The 15,663-nt window shown below is 46.4% G+C and overlaps 1 protein-coding gene across 1 annotated transcript in view; it reads right to left on the bottom strand.

Annotated features, from left to right (window-relative positions):
* TENM4 (teneurin transmembrane protein 4) overlaps positions 1-15,663 on the bottom strand; it is a 715,043-nt gene that overhangs the window by 165,999 nt on the left and 533,381 nt on the right. Inside the window, exons 11-12 of the mRNA XM_032852968.1 lie at positions 13,958-14,172; positions 12,070-12,280 (exon numbers count right to left, since the gene is read on the bottom strand). Of these exons, the coding sequence (XP_032708859.1) occupies positions 12,070-12,280; positions 13,958-14,172 (426 nt within the window). The remainder of the gene's footprint in view (positions 1-12,069; positions 12,281-13,957; positions 14,173-15,663) is intronic.

The following is a 15,663-nucleotide window of genomic DNA, read 5'->3' as shown; positions in this document are numbered from 1 at the left end:
CCGAGAAGCCAGGGACTGAGAAAGCACCCGTCCTGGGAACCTGCTGCCATGGGACATGGGGATTGAGGGGTACCGGGGGCAGGGGGTCCTGACCTGGGAGGAGCCCAGGTAAAGCGTGTAAGAGCCAGTGTAGAAATGGCATGGATTCTGGAGTCAGACTGCTATAGACTCCAATCCTGGCTCTGCCCTTACTCCTTACAGGACTGGGGCAAGTGGGTAACCTGTCTGAATCTGTTTTCTTCATCTAGATAAAGGAAATAATAATAACTCCTGCTTCCCTGGGACTAGGACAGAATTTAAGTTAGGTCATATATGTATTAACACTTAGCACACTCCTGGAACCCGGCAAGAACTGAAAAGCATCAGGGACGATTATTGCTAATAACAATAATAAACACTGTGTAGCATCTACCACGTGCCCGGCAATGTGTGTGGCCCTTAACAAATATTAACTCATTTTACCTCAAAATTACCCTCATGAAATGCATACTAGTATTGTCATTATTTTTCAGATAAGGACACTGAGGCACTGATACGTTAATGATCTGCCCCAGGTCACACTGCTAATAAGTGGCAGAGACTGGATTCCAACCAGGCTCCCTGGCTTCAGATCTAACCATGAAGTCACGTTAGCCCTGTCTCTACTGCCACAGCACACAATATAATTGATCTGATTCAGTCTGCCTTACATGGGAGGCAACACATACAGTTTAGGCCATGAAGGGCTTATTCAGTAAGGCAATCCATTTCTAGAGGGTCAGCATGCACCCTCCCCTGTATTCCACTTTCCTCCACCCTCAAACTCGAACCTGGTCTTTTCTCATCTTCACTGCCCTCTCCTGCCCCACAGGAAGTGGGGTCTTTCTTCCTTTCCCAGGGCTGGTCCTTTTGCAACTGCCCTCCACTCTGAGTCTCCCACCTCCTTTCATTAATCATCTCCCCTCTCTCCTGGGCTCCCAATCTTCCCCCTGGCTCCTTGCCCACAGCTGACAACACGTTCAAGGCTCCCCCCACCTTGTATAAACCTTTCCATGAACCTGCCTCCTCCTCAGGTTACTCCCATCTGTCTCCTTCCCTACTCTGTCTAGAAGGAATTGCTTCTACTCTACGCCTCTCACTCACTTCTGAACTCCTAGTGACCTTGCTTCCGCCTGCAACAGGGGGCGGAAACTGTGTCTGCTGAGGTTGCCAATGACCTGCTAATGGCCAACTCCAACAGCTTCTTTGTCAGCAGCTTCCTACCATTCCTCTAAGGCTACTTTCTTTGTATGTCCCCGGCCAACCCTTTGAATGTTGGGGTTCCATCCGTGCTCCCTGCTTCTCAGTACTCTACCGTCCCACCTGCCTCCTCCCACACCCACCCCAATGGCTTTCTGTCTCCAGGTCACAGCTATCTCCAAGTCAACACCTATTTATCCATCTGCCCATTGGTAAGTGTCAAAAACAAACATCCACTTAGAAATTCTATTAGCTGCTCAAATCTAATGTGAACTTACCCTCTGTACTTCCTTCCCCTCACAAGCCAACTTCCCCTCCTCACTCCCTAATTTAATTAATGCTATCCTTACATATCCATTCTCCAAGGTTGAAACTTTCTGACTCCCCTTTACAGGTAAAATATAAGTGGTCAAGAAAACCAGTCTATAATGTCCTGTAATGCATCCCCTCCTTTATACAAAGCAGCAAAAGCTGCCCCAAATCAGGTCCTCTTCCCTCATCTAACCCTACTGGTTACTAAAAAAGTCTTTCAGTTGGCCGCCTTATTTTTGTCTGAGAAACCAACCCATTTTTATATACCACTGCCAAAGAGATCCAGCCAAGACCTGAACCATGCTATACCTTTGCTCGAAGACTGTCCTGTGCTCCCCATTGCCTTCAAAGCCAGACTTCTAGGTTGGTTTACGAAGCCCTTCCAGGTTGTCCCTAGGCTCATTTTCTAGGCTCTTCTCTGGGAAGCATCCCCTTCAAGACCTCTAGCTGCTCGCAGTAGACACACCGGGCACTCTCACACAGAGGCATGAGGAGCAGAGTGTGGGTGCTGGGGTCAGACAGACATGGATTTGAATTCCAGATCCTCACTGACTGGGTGCAGGACCTCAGCCCTAGTCATTTAGTTACTCAGAGCTCCACGGCCCTCTGGGGAAAAATGCCTACTTTGTATGCCTGTTGTAAGTGTCTGAAAAAGTTTATGTAAAACATCTAAGATATACTGAGATACAGTATGCACTGAGTAAATAGTGGCCATTAATACTATTAATTTAGCCAAATAGTTCAGAGAGGCAGGGGTGAGTTTACGAAGACTGACAAGACCTGAAATTAGAAGAATGGGACATTTGAGGAGTTTCCTATGGAACTGGAAGATCAATTTATAAGAATATGTAACACTTAGTGCCTTGGAATGTTCTGGAACCCAAATTTCCATTTTTGAGCTGCAGCAGTTCTGGCACAGAAAGACTGCAAGACTTGAACCAGTTTGAGAGTTACTTTGCCTCCTGAATCCAGCAGCCCTGGAAAGCACAAATCTCCTGGGACAGAAAGAACATTCCTCAACCAAGTGCCCGGCAGTGCCCTGAATTGGCAGTTGGGCCTTCTTTCCTTCAGAACTGCTCACAAGAAATTCATGTCCACAGAAGAAGGATCTTGGCTGCAAGGAGCATCTGTGATCTCTGACCTTTTCACTTGGGGCTCACTGTCCGTCTGGCGAGGGTCTGCCATGTTCAGAGTCCTGTGCCAGGCAACCCAGCTCCAGGAGAAGTCACCGGGATCGTATTCGGAAGACCTGGCTTCATCTTCTCAGGTGAGCCACTGTGCACAGACTGCTTCCTCCCCTCTAAGTGCAAATAATGATTTCTCCCTGCACAGTCATCAGTGGTTATATCCAAGGCTGAGCAGAGACGGGTACCATCTTATCTCCATGTCTCCTTTTTGTGGAGCAGCTCCTTCTATTCCTATGACTTGCACACTGCTTCCCAGCTCACTCAGCACATCTATCACGGCAAGTGCCTTCTGCTTCCCAACCTCCTCCTGCTTCCCTGGCGGAGGGAGCTGCCCTCGTCTCTGCTCCCAGGGGAGCTTGCACAGCCCTCTCCGTCGGCGCGGACCACATTACATTGGAGTTCTGTATAAAAGGTCAGTTCCCCAAGCTGACTGCAGGCTCTCGGAGGGCAAGGCATCCGTTTTATTCACTGATGAATCTCCGCCACTTAGCAAAGCAGATGTTCAGGAAATGTTGAATAATTAAGAGACACTTAAAAACATGCTAAGGATGCACCATGAATTACATGCTTTCATGTTGTAGTCAGACTCCCTAGTGTAGGTTTAATTCCCAACTGCAGGGGAGTTGGGTGAGGCTCAGACTCAGCCAAAGTCCCATAGCTTATAAACAGTGCTGTCAGGATTCAAACCCAGGCCTGTTTGACTCCAAAGCCTTTGACCTTTCTCCAGGCCACACCACCTCTCTGGCCAAAGTGATAATTTCAGCTAGCTCCCACCAAGGTCAGACTTGGTTAGGGTTATTCTGAAAGGAGTGCTAGGGAACTGGAGGCTGTCTATGCATCAGGTCCCAAGTATCGGTGCTACTGCCAAGGCAAGGAGGAAAGACACCACCACGTGAGAGCCCTGCTAAAGGCACCGCTCTGTCCTGAGAGAAGCCAGCTGGCAAGATGGGGCTGAGAAATTGCCTTTATCAAATGTGAGAGAAAAGAGCTATCAGAGAATAAAAAATTCATTCTCAGTTATAAAAACAAAGCCATCACTGTCTCAAACACTAAACCACTGAGAGCAAGATATCTTCTATCAGAAACTCAACCTGAATGGGGGTGGGAGTGGGGGCTCCTTCGGCAGGAGTCCAAGGCGGGGGCTGCCCTGCAGTTGCAGACAGCAGGCGCACCGTGAGTCTAGGAGGTGTGAATGCCATCCCCTCTAAGCCCCTGTCTGTCTTGATGACTGTCTGACTGTGAGAGTGTGGAGGCACACAGGGGATGTCATCACACACTAGAGACCCAGTCACTAAGATGTCAGAGGAAGCACAGGCTTTGGGTTGCCAACCCAGCTCTGCTATTTCCTATGTGTGAGATCTTGGCAAATAGCATTCGATCTCTGAACCTCGTTTCCATATCCATAATTCCGTGTGGGAACACACAGAATCCAACTCCCCAGGTTGTTGGGGAACCGAGGGATAACACCCCTAGTACAGTACCTGGCACAGAACCACCGGAACTGGATTGACAGAGTACTAGGACTCTGATCCTGGTTCTGGAGCTTGGTGAATGTGTGTCCCTGGACAAGACATGTGACCTCTCTGAGCCTCAGCTGGCTTATCTTTTAAGAGTACGATTTAAGTAAATAAAAAGTTTCGGGCACCCGGGTGGCTCAGTTGGTTAAGCGTCTGACTCTTGGTTTTGGCTCAGGTCATGATCTCAGGGTATGAGATTGAGCCCTGGGTTGGGCTCCGAGCTGAGCATGGAGCCTGCTTAGGATTCTCTCTCTCTCCCTCCGTCCTTCCCCCTCTGTTTGTGTGTGTACTCTCTCTCTTAAAATAAAAAAATGAAATAAAAAGTTTGCAAAGGCTCTTGGCATTCTGTATCCCAAAGTGGCAGAAACATCCACCAAGAGTAAATGGAAGCTCTGGCTATGGATTGAGGAAGATGGCTAAAATGCTGAAATGGGGGCAGGGGTCCTAAAATATCTAGACTCTGCCTGTTGAAGTTCTTGCCGGCACATTCTTCTGGTCCCCTCCCTGCAGCTCTCTGACCTTCACAGGCACATTTGCCAGTGGCATGGCTTTGCTGGCCCTTGAAACGGACCATTCCTCAGTCCTTCCTTAATATCATCTTAATACCTGGGGTTTGCCAATAATCTCCAAGCATCAGTACAGAGATCAAATGTGTTATTTTTATTCTCAGGTCAGTCTGAGCCCCTGCCCAGACTCCTGTTATAGCTTTCTCCCTGGAGTTGCAGCTCCAAATCTTGAGAAACTTTGAAATAAGTAAATCAGATTAGGTCACTCTAGCTCAAAGTCTCACAGTGGCTTCCTGTTACCCCTAGGATAAATTTAAAAAACAGAACTCTTCACATGCAATCTTAAATCCCCATCCCAGGAGCCATTAAGCTCTCTCATCCATCCCCACACCCCACAATGTGACTACCTTAAAGCTCCTTGAACACTTCCAGCTCTTGCTTATCGCAGGGCCTTTGCACATGCTCTTGCCTCTGCTGGTAAATTCTTTCCCCTGACCCTCATCTAAACAACTCCTGCTCCTACCCTTGCCCCAGCAATCTAAACTAAGTCTCCTGTTTGTTTCTCTGGAGCACCTTCTTCTCTTTGCCACAATGAGTATTTACCATTTGCCATTATATATTTACATATGTATTTGATGACTGTTTACACTCAAGACCATCTCAAACTGTCTCAAGCATGTCCTTTCTTCCTTCTCCAGCCTGATGCGCAGAGGAGTCACGGAGCTGCAGCAGTCACCCTGGGACCACAAGGGGGCAAGCGTGAAAAGAGCAGCCGGATCTGAGGACGGCAGGACATGAGTGGTGGGAAGAGCCGGGTACCCGATTCCACCAGTGGGTGCAGTCCCGGGCCCTGGATGGACACCCGAGATGGGGCATGCATGAGAACTTCTCACCCTACTGCAAGGCCATCCTAGCAGGGATGTTGTTATGTGCACATGAAACACATTTCTAACCATTTTCCTAGAGACCGTTTGGTACCTGTAGTGTCCTTGAGCTATTTTTCCTTCTTTCCTGCCCTTGAGGTCCCAGGTCCCAGAGAGTTCAGAAGGTTCAGCAGTCCAAGGGAGATCCTGGGGGGAGTGGAAGGGGTGGAGGGGGCAGAGGGGAACCCTGTCCTCCTGTCTGCACTGAGCGGAGTCAGCTCAGTCCCCAGTCTGCAGCTGTAGCACTCTGATATTCCTAGCTCTCTGCCATGAAAACGGATTTTTGCCATGGTCTGTCCTCAATGTACCAGCCCAAGTTCTCCCTCGGCCTCTGGTTTCATTCCACTTATACCAGACTGTTCCGAATAAATCACTGCTATCAGGGAGAGGTGAACTCACAAGGCACTCTTCCAAAGATGTGTTTCCAGTGGAAATTTCACGAAGTGCTGCCAATGTCATTTACAAGAAGGTTAGCTGATTACTGAGAGACCTTGATACTTTACCGCTGTATCATATCTCATAATTCAGAGGAAGGGAATATGGGAATGTGGGGGCAGAGCTTATTAAAAACTGAAAATCATTCTGCAATCACTTTTCTTAGTCTTTTCTTTGAAGTAGTGCAGGTTTTTACACAAGGTAGAATTATAGGGTGCTGGGGCTTTCTTGCTCTAGATGCTTGCAAATGCACTCAGAGGGTAACGAACTGCAGCCTTATCTGATCAGAGCAAAGGAAGTATGGAAATGATACAGTCCGCGGGTCTTTGGAAGATCATCAAGGACCCAGTTTTAACTATCCTTGGAGGATAGACAGAAGCTCATGGGAAAGCATCTGTGCACATCTAGAGAGAAAGAGGAATGGGGTGCAGGCACAGCAAATAAGAACGCCACCAGCAGACTGGACCCAGACCTTCTGTGCTTCCCAGCTCCTCCTTTCCCCCCTTCTTTTTTCTCGGGAAATCACAAAGCTCAATCCCAGCAACTTTCTCTCATTACATAAATTAATGAGCTCTTGTTCTGGGCTCCATAAGATAAACCTTCTGGCTCTAATCATTTTGTTCCCTTGCTCAAAAGCCTGCAGTGGCACCCAATACCTACAGAATGAACTCTGCCTTCAGGAGGCGTGCAAGCTTGTCCCCAGCAACTCCCTCCTCCCTGCCAGGGCGTCCTGCGTTCTGGTCAAACAGAACTTCTGGCTCTTTATAGCCAGCTTCCAGCTTTTGCCTACCTCCCTTTGCTCACACTGTTTGTGTGAATGAACTCATCATTCACACAAATGAACTCATCACGTGGAATGAACTCATCAGTGCCCATTCCCTATCCCTGGCCCAGTGTGTCAATCTCATCCATCTTTTAGGATCCCATCAAATGCCGCTTCATCCGGGAGCTCTCCCTGACCCATCCAGCTGGACACGCCCGTGCCTTCCTCCAACCCTTGTGGCACTTTGACCAGCGATTCCAGAACGGACCTCTCTTTTCTCCTTTCCATGGATTAGAGACACTTCCTGTTTCAGTGCTTCATCAGATCACAAGCTACTCTGGCCAGAAACCATGTCCTACCTTCTCTATATCTCCAACTGGGGGAAAAGCAGAAATGTACTGTTTACTGAAGAAAGGAAGGAAGAAGGGAATGGGGGAGAGAGGGACGAAATCTGCTTCTAGTCCCTGGACATGGGTCCAATTGCAACAGCTAGTGGCCCAGGCACGAACAATAGGATTCTTCTCTTTCATTAGTATGGATGTCCTAGACCAGGAAGACCAGGGCATGTTTCTCACAAAAACTGCTGGGTCTATGTTTTCTAACAATGACTCTCATTTCTTTTCTAAATTCACCGTGGGGCATCTCTGGTATTTTCCAACTTGGCTCATCACTGCCACAATGTCAGGTTGATCTGCCCTCTTATGCTTTAGCATCAACCAGAACTAAAAGATAAGGTGCTTTCTGGAGACCCAAAACACTGCAACACTGATTTGTCAGGTCTGGGGTTTGCAAGCAATGCATCTGAAGATATTTTTATTTTTGAAGTTTTGGATGCTGTGAGCTTTGTTTTTCCCTCCTATGGTCTTTTTAATGACTTCGCAAGGAAACTTCCTGGGTTAAAGTAAGATGCTTAGTTATATTGGAAGCAAGTTAATAAAAGGGAAATTAAATTCCATATAATACAAATAGAAATAAAATATTTAATAGTGTTACAGCAAATAGTAAGCTACCGTGGGGCAGACTGGGGAAATACAGGGTTGGGAGAGCAAGTTGCCATCCTAGCCCCACCCTTCCTAATAACAGTGTGACTTTGGGCAAGCCAATTAAACTCTCTGAGCCACAATTTCTTCATCTGTAAAGTTGAGCTCACCATATGTAATGTCTAAGGTTCCTGGGATGATTAAATCACAAGCAGGAAAGGGCTAAGCGTGGCCCCCTAACACACAGTAGGCATGCTCGGAGTATGTGTTGAGTGAATAAACAAGTGGGAAAGAGAAGTATCACACTCGAACCAGAAACCTGATCCTGGGAAGGAGGCAGATTGCTTAAGAAGGAAGAGCCCAAGCTTTGGAGACTGTCAGATATAAATTCAAGTCCCAGCTTTTCTCTGGCCATCCCCAAACCTTAATTTCCTCATCTGCAATAGGGGGTGATCATAAAAATAAGAATAATCACCTCATTGAGTTATCTAGAGTCTTAAAGAATATATTTAATGCCCTTTGTAAACTGCACCACTGAATTATATTTTAGTTGCTCGTATATATCTGCCTACTTCATTCAATACTCGGGGTCAGCAAGGCTACCTGCCCCCAGGGGACCCAGGACTAGAAACAACATTATCTTCAAATTCTGGATCTCCACATAAGAGGGAAAAACTGTGCTTTGTGAAAACAGCTGCTCTGTTTTATTCTAAAACTTGCTCGGTTTCAGAGAGAGAGAGAGAGAGAGAGAGAGAGAGAATGTGTGTGTGTGTGTGTGTGTGTGCGTGTGCGTGTGTAAATGTAAATGAATCCAGTTCAGAGGGAACTCAGTCAACATCAGGTTTCTGTGTCTTTATGTATACAGTTATTAAAGTGCTTTTAAATTTTTTTCAAGGCAGAAGATAAACTCATTTAATTTAAAATCATCAGCTGGATTGCATTAAATGGAGGGAAAAGCAAAAATGTACACAATACACCCATTTGTTAAATTAAATGCAATTATTTCTCCTGTTACTTAATTACAAACAGACATAAATACCCTGGATTCTGACATCTCAGATCTTCTTAAATTCTAGATCTGCGTTTCAACATATAATGAAGGGAGGGTTATATTCCAATCTCTGTGTTAAGCAAACCTGAGACTTACAGCTGTATATGGGGACCATAATGAGTTCACTAAAACAAGACCCAAACTTTTAATTAACCTGCCAAGACAAATTACAACTCACAGCTCACAGGTAACAATCACAGACAGCTGAGACTCAGCTGCCACGGACTCTTGGGGAGAAAGGGATTAATAGCAACATCAGAATCTGTCTGTTTTTGTATTAAAGAAAAAAAAAAGGTATTCATTAAACAATCACTGTAGCTTGAAGGAAGACAGACAAGTCCAAAAGGCAGCAAGAGAAAGGTGGGAGGAGGAGGACAATGGCAACTTCCATTGGCTGTGTGCTCACAGGGCCAAAGCCTGTGCTAGGTATTTTGTACCTGCTCTAATCTTCACAATAGGGACTACAGAAGACTATTATTATTTCATTTTCCATATAAAAGAAATGGGCCTCAGAGAGGTGACCTGACTGTGGTCACAGAGCTACCGTGGGATGGTTAGGGGAGGAAGGAAGAGAAAGCAGTGCTCATGAGGCACTTGTTCTCACAGCTTAGTTGACAGACCACTGGAATCAGGATTGTCTGGGCTCTGCCTAAGGCTTGGTGGGTCATAACTCCTGGGGACAGGGCCCAGGAATCTAAATTTTAGACCGGCTTCCTGGGTGACGCTTTGTACAGCAATGTCTGAGGCCATTCTTAAGACATCATAACCCCTTACTACTCAAAATGCGGTCCACAGATGAGCAGCATTGTATCTGGGTGCTGGTCAGAAGTGTGGAACCTAATGACCCAGCTGCTGAAGAAGGACCTGTATTTTCACAAGACAGCAAGTGGTTCACGAAGCCCCCAAAAGCACAGGATAGCCTCTCTGCTCTAAAAGATACTATAGGGTTAAGGGAGGTAAAAGCTGATTTTATCGTTAAGCTAAGAATGGGAGAACCAGAGGGAAAAGCAAGACTATCGCCTTAATTACAGCAAAACAGGTTAGCAAGCTCTGACAAGCCAAGAGTTGGCAAAGGTACCTAACTGTACCTACGTTTTACTTCTTTGAGAGGCACAACCTCATTACAAGTAGCTTTCCCGGGGGGGTTATATTAATATCTTTTTATATTTATGCTCAGTTATTAAAAATAAAGACTTCTGGTCGGGAGAGAGCTCAGTTCTGAGCAAGCATGATTGCGAGCCATGCCTCAGTGACGTCAGGCTGGGAGACCACGAAGCTTCACTCAGGCACCGCTAACAACTCGATAGTCCATGCTGCTAAAACAAAGCCACTGCATCCAGAAAGAGAAAAGAAACCGGGTCTGGAGCCTGGCAAACCCAACAGAGTGACAGCCTCACTGATGGTGAGGACCACGAGTGGCTGCCCAGTAATGGGATGGGGCTGCACCCAGAGCCTCCAGCTCCCCAGTAAGGAGCTAGCAGGGGCCCGAGCAGAGGGAGTGCCATGCTCTGGCTCACGGCCTTACCCACTGAGTCACCCTGCACATCGGGGCCCGGGCTGGGGGGCACAAAAGATTACGTTGACGTCCTCGCCCTCGAGGCCCTCAGAGAGCAGCAACGAGGGCAGATACCTCCCAGTCAGGGACGGCACAAAGCGCTCTCTCCTCCCTGGGAGCTGACGTAGCCGGACGACCCTCCACTGTCCTCATTTTGCCAAGAGGGGAGACCACGGAGCCTGCAGGGACAGCAGAAGGGTATAAACCATGCCCGCATTTAATGGGAAGGTGGTCTCTGCCTCGACACTAATGGCAAAATGGCAAATGAGAGGGAAATGGCCTGACCATGATGACTGCTGTATAGAAGGAGAAGGCAGGGTTTTGTGGGAGTTTTAGGGATCCAAGGACCAGATTCAGAGGTTTTTCTTCAACTCCGTTTTCCATGTCCCAGAGGCTCCCAGCCAAGGATTGCAACAGGGTTTGGAGGTGAACTCTATACCACATAAAGCTTTTCATTAAGCAGAAACCCTATTTCCAAGCATTCTGGCTAGTGGAATTTTATTTTCTATAAGTTTTATTTTCCTACAGGGGATTTTGTCTCCAGGCTATGTCATAATGCTTCCAATACAAACTCAGAATAAATGAACCACTGAGACTACTGTGTCCTATGGCCATCTAAGGAGGAGACAGGTCTATGGGATGTGGGTAATTCCTTAGAACAAGATGCTGGGCTCCCCCGACACTGGCAGGCTTGTGGAGTGGCCTAGGGGCTCACTCTGAACTGAGGGCTGTAGCCCTCTTCCATGACAAGGGACAGAGAAGGTGTTAAGCCCTATTGCAAACATCAGAGCTCACTCTCTGTGTCAGAGATCAAGACGTCATTATTTTCAACACAACCTGTCTGGCTGATTACATTGTTCATCCAGACCTGTGCTCTGCCATTCTCATTCTCTCTCTGAGCCTTCATCTTCTTTTCTCAACTGCCAGGGACTGTTAGCTCCAAAGGCAAAATAAACAAACAAAAAGCCACACATACTTAAAAACAAAAACCCAGGGAGCACCTGGGTGGCTCTGTGGGTTAAAGCCTCTGCCTTTGGCTCTGGTCATGATCTCAGAGTCCTGGGATTGAGCCCTGCACTGGGCTCTCTGCTCAGCAGGGAGCCTGCTTCCCCATCTCTCTCTGCCTGTCTCTCTGCCCGCTTGTGATCTCGGTCTGTCAAATGAATAAACAAAATCTTAAAAAAAAATTAAAAAAGAAAAACAAAAACCCAAATCACGAATCAATGCATTGATCCAAAGAAGCTATACAGGTGTGGGAGAGAAGTGACAAGAAGAGATGTTGCCTCTATTGGCTGGTCAGACAGGGTTCCTATCTCATTGTCAATTCTACCTCTTGGTTTCAGTGTAGCAGGTGGTCCACAGTTAACACAGGAAAGGCAGTAAGTAACAGCCCAGAATAGCCTGCCAGCCCCTCCTGCCATTCCTCCCTTCCCTCATTTCCCTGATTCCCACTTCCACCCCGTCCAGCAAGCCCAGTCAGGATGGACTCATGCCAGACTCCAGGTGGCATCGACAACTGTGGGCAAAATGCATTCCGTTGTTGGCTCCAATCCACAGAATCCCCAGTGTCCTTCCACCCAAAGAGACAAGATCCCACAGACCCCAGGGGAGGTCTCCCTTACCAACAGCAGTGGTGAGAAAAGAAACCACTTCAGACTCCTTCCCATCATTATAGAAAGCCAGGTGCCAGATTCCAGAATCCAAATACTGGATGAAGCCAGTCTCGTGACTAGATGGGGGGACGACTCCCCGTGATTGGCGCTGGGGTCCCTCCAGGCTACGTGCCTCCTGCGTCAGGAGCCTTCTTCCATCCAGGAGCTCTACAAAGTCAAACTGAAGTACAAAGAGGGCACAATTAGCATGTGTCTGCTTCACCACGTGCTAGATTCCTTCTTCACACTTCTCCTGGGGAGCAACAAGAAACCCAACCTGGAGCAGGCAAGAAGGCTAAAGCCACATGCAGGTTGATCAACCAACTTTGACTCCTTCCCAGACCCTCGTTTTACATGGTAATAGCCTCTAGATTCCCTGGGAGTGCAGCATAATTAGTGAATTAGTTTTTAGTCTCATTTTTCTTTAACTTGGTGTATATGTGGGCAGTCTTCATCTGGCTGAGTCTGTACCAAGATGAACATGCTTTTCCAATGGTGGGCACGTCATGATCGGAAACCTGGCCATTTAATGACTGCACCCCAACTCTGCAAGGGATGGTGGGAATCCCAGGGCTCAAGGACCCGGACTGACACACTGGATGTGCCTTAAATGTCAATCAGTGCAAATGAAAATTTGATTTGTATCCATCTTCCTGTTATCAAGGATCCTTTCTAAATGCTCCAGTTTCAGCAATCAGTTTCAGGGGACCTAAACTGGATTAGCTCAAAATTCTATCAATAATTGCATGCTGTGTCAGATACAGTGCTGACTGATCAGAACCTGCTAGTGTGAGACCCAAGAGAACTCACTCACGTGGTGTTAACAACAGGCAGGTGGTTAAGTCCTACTGGTCTACCAGCAAGCAAACTGAGCAATTATGTCTCCTACCTATCTATCCATCTATCCACCTACCTATCTATCTTTAAACAAAACAAAACAAAACAAGATATCTATCCACCTACCTAAAAAACCTATTGGTTTTTTAAAAAACCAAGATATCTATTTTATTTCATGTATAAATGAAGTTCAGGACTAGGACTGCTCTTCTACAAAGAAATCAGGGGCCACAGCTTTATTTTCCTGTGATTCTACCATCAGCAAATACATTTATGTAGCTTTTACCTAGAAATCTTCCATAACGACTGAGGCTACGAAGGCTGCACGTGGCCTGGGGGTACCTGATGGATGCCTCTAATTTATGTTACTCCAATCCCAGAGCTGGGAGGACCTTACCTTACCTTACCAAGTCTGTCCTTTACCCCTCATGACTGGTAACTGGGAAATCATCCTGGATGAGTGGTCAGGTATTTCTGGTGTGCGTGGGTCAGGGTAACTGTGAACCCCCAAAGGACAGAAGGGATGTAAGAGACTAGGGAAGTAGCATGTCCTCTGAGCCAGATCCTGCACTGGCTGCTTTATAAATGTTCTTCTAGATTCTTCACAACAGCCCTGTAAAGTGGATATTGGTGTTGCCACTGGAGAGATGAGAAACTTGCTGAGTGGATGAGTCCCTGGCTGGAGGCTTCGTAGCTGATAATGAGAGGATTCAAACCCAAGTCTGCCTGCTTTTCTCTTCAGGTTACATTTCTTGGATCGTTTAACATAGGTGACTGGGTAATAGTAGAAAGGCTATTGGAGTATTTCCTAAAATTCCCTTTTCTTAAAAAAAAACCCAGGGATAGAGCTCTACTCATCAGAAAGTTAGGGTCTTAGAGAGGGAAATGGAGGAATGGGATATCAAATACACGAAACGCCCCTCAAGCACAAGGCTCCGGGTGTAAGCGCTAGGCTTCCTGACTTGAGGTTAAGATGCAGGATAGGAGCCCAAGTGAGCAGGGGATGTGGCATTCTGATTACCTGTGTATGTGAAGGAGGAAGGCCTTTTCTGCCATAAATGCCAACCAGAGCTGCCTTTCCCAGAGACACATTGAATTTCAGATGCACAGGGTGGTCTATGAACACCTGAGATCTCCAGAAAGTGCCAGGAGGAATCTTCTGGGAAGCCCGTCTCCCCACGTCGAGTTCTCCAGAGTCTATAACACTGTCCTCTGGAAAGAGACTACTGGGCTTTCCTACCAAGACACAGGGAAGGGAAGACAAACACAGCACAGTTAGCCACAAGTGACACTCAGGGTCAGAGCTCCTGAATCACAAGACTGTCCTGTGCCTTCTGCACTTCTCTCCATGACGTTCCACTGCCAGCCCCCACCCTCACTCCTCAAGGAGGAGTAAGAACGTCCAGAACCTTTTTTTTTTTTTCCCAGTGATGCTCAAATTGTTCTGCTAAAAATATGCATTCTTTCAAAGCAGTATGGGTCCTCCCCAAGGGCCATCTGTATACTGCATAATTCCACAGCTTGTTAAGATATATTTTGATCCCCAAAATAATCATTTGCGGTCACAGGAAAATAACTCCTGTGTGTGTGTGTGTGTGTGTGTGTGTGTGTGTGTGTGGTGTAAAAGCATGCATGCTAAAACAGGAAGGATAGTGCAAGCAAGGTGTTGTTATTAAATTTCCCATTGAGAATGGTTCCCCCAGCAGTGGGAAGCAGTGGGAAGTTGAAGAGGTATTTTACAAGTTTACATGTTTATGTCTAATTGGAAGCCAAATTTTGAAGTTAAGACATGTAGATGGGGATTTATGTCGGGAGCAGGAGGAGCAGGAGTAGAGTTGGGGAAGATGAAAAAGGGAGGGTACTTCTGAAGGGAGGGAATATTTCTGAAAAATGCTTCTAAGCCTTGGATGGAGGTCTTTGAATATCATTTTTGTGCTAAAATTGGGGGGAAGGAGGAGTTGTAAAGCTTTGGGAATTTCTCAAGTTCAGGCACAAAGCCTATGACATACTTGGAAATTCAACCCGGGTCCCTGATCCTGTAGATTGCAGGGGATGGAATCAGATATATGGTCCCTTGCCCATTTCCGTCACCAGTCAGGAGAGTGACAGCTTTCTGGGGGAGCACCTGGAGTACGAGGAAGGAAGGCAGCTTATCAAACTTCCTCTATTTAGTAATTAAGCACACTCACATGTGAAAACTATAAACCCCACTTCCTGCCAGACATCGGGCTTCTGAGGAGTTGGGAGGGGACAGAAGGAGGTGACAAGGATGTTAGAAGACCACCCTTAGGACATCGACAAGCCAAACTCAAGCCAGCAGACTACATCTTATTTGTCATAAGGAATGACATCTGGGTATCCAGATTTATTGTTTATTGTTTTGTTAGAGATGTTCGAAGGGACACTTTAGAGAACAAGAATCCATTTGTAAAGAAAACACGTTTGTAGGAACTTTTTTTTATAAAAAGCATTTGGGGAATAAGAAATTAAAATGTCTTTTTTTCCCCTAGCTTTGTAAGATTCCTTACAAAGCACATTTGATGCTGAAATGGAGCTTGGCAGGGCACTGTTGTAGTCATAAAATATTTTACTGTTTTAAATAATAAAATTCAATTTAAATGTTAAACTTCTCCATATGTTATCATTCCTTTACAAACTCCTAGGCAGAAACATCAGGTTTTTAGCTTCAAACCATTAAATGTTATTTTAATTAAAAATATGCCAACA

Source organism: Lontra canadensis, unplaced genomic scaffold (assembly GCF_010015895.1).
Source record: "Lontra canadensis isolate GAN:19392208 unplaced genomic scaffold, GSC_riverotter_1.0 scaffold7, whole genome shotgun sequence".
In the NCBI taxonomy this organism is placed as follows: Eukaryota; Metazoa; Chordata; class Mammalia; order Carnivora; family Mustelidae; genus Lontra; species Lontra canadensis.
Note: the sequence above shows the minus strand (reverse complement) of the source record. Positions and strands in the feature narration are given on the sequence as shown.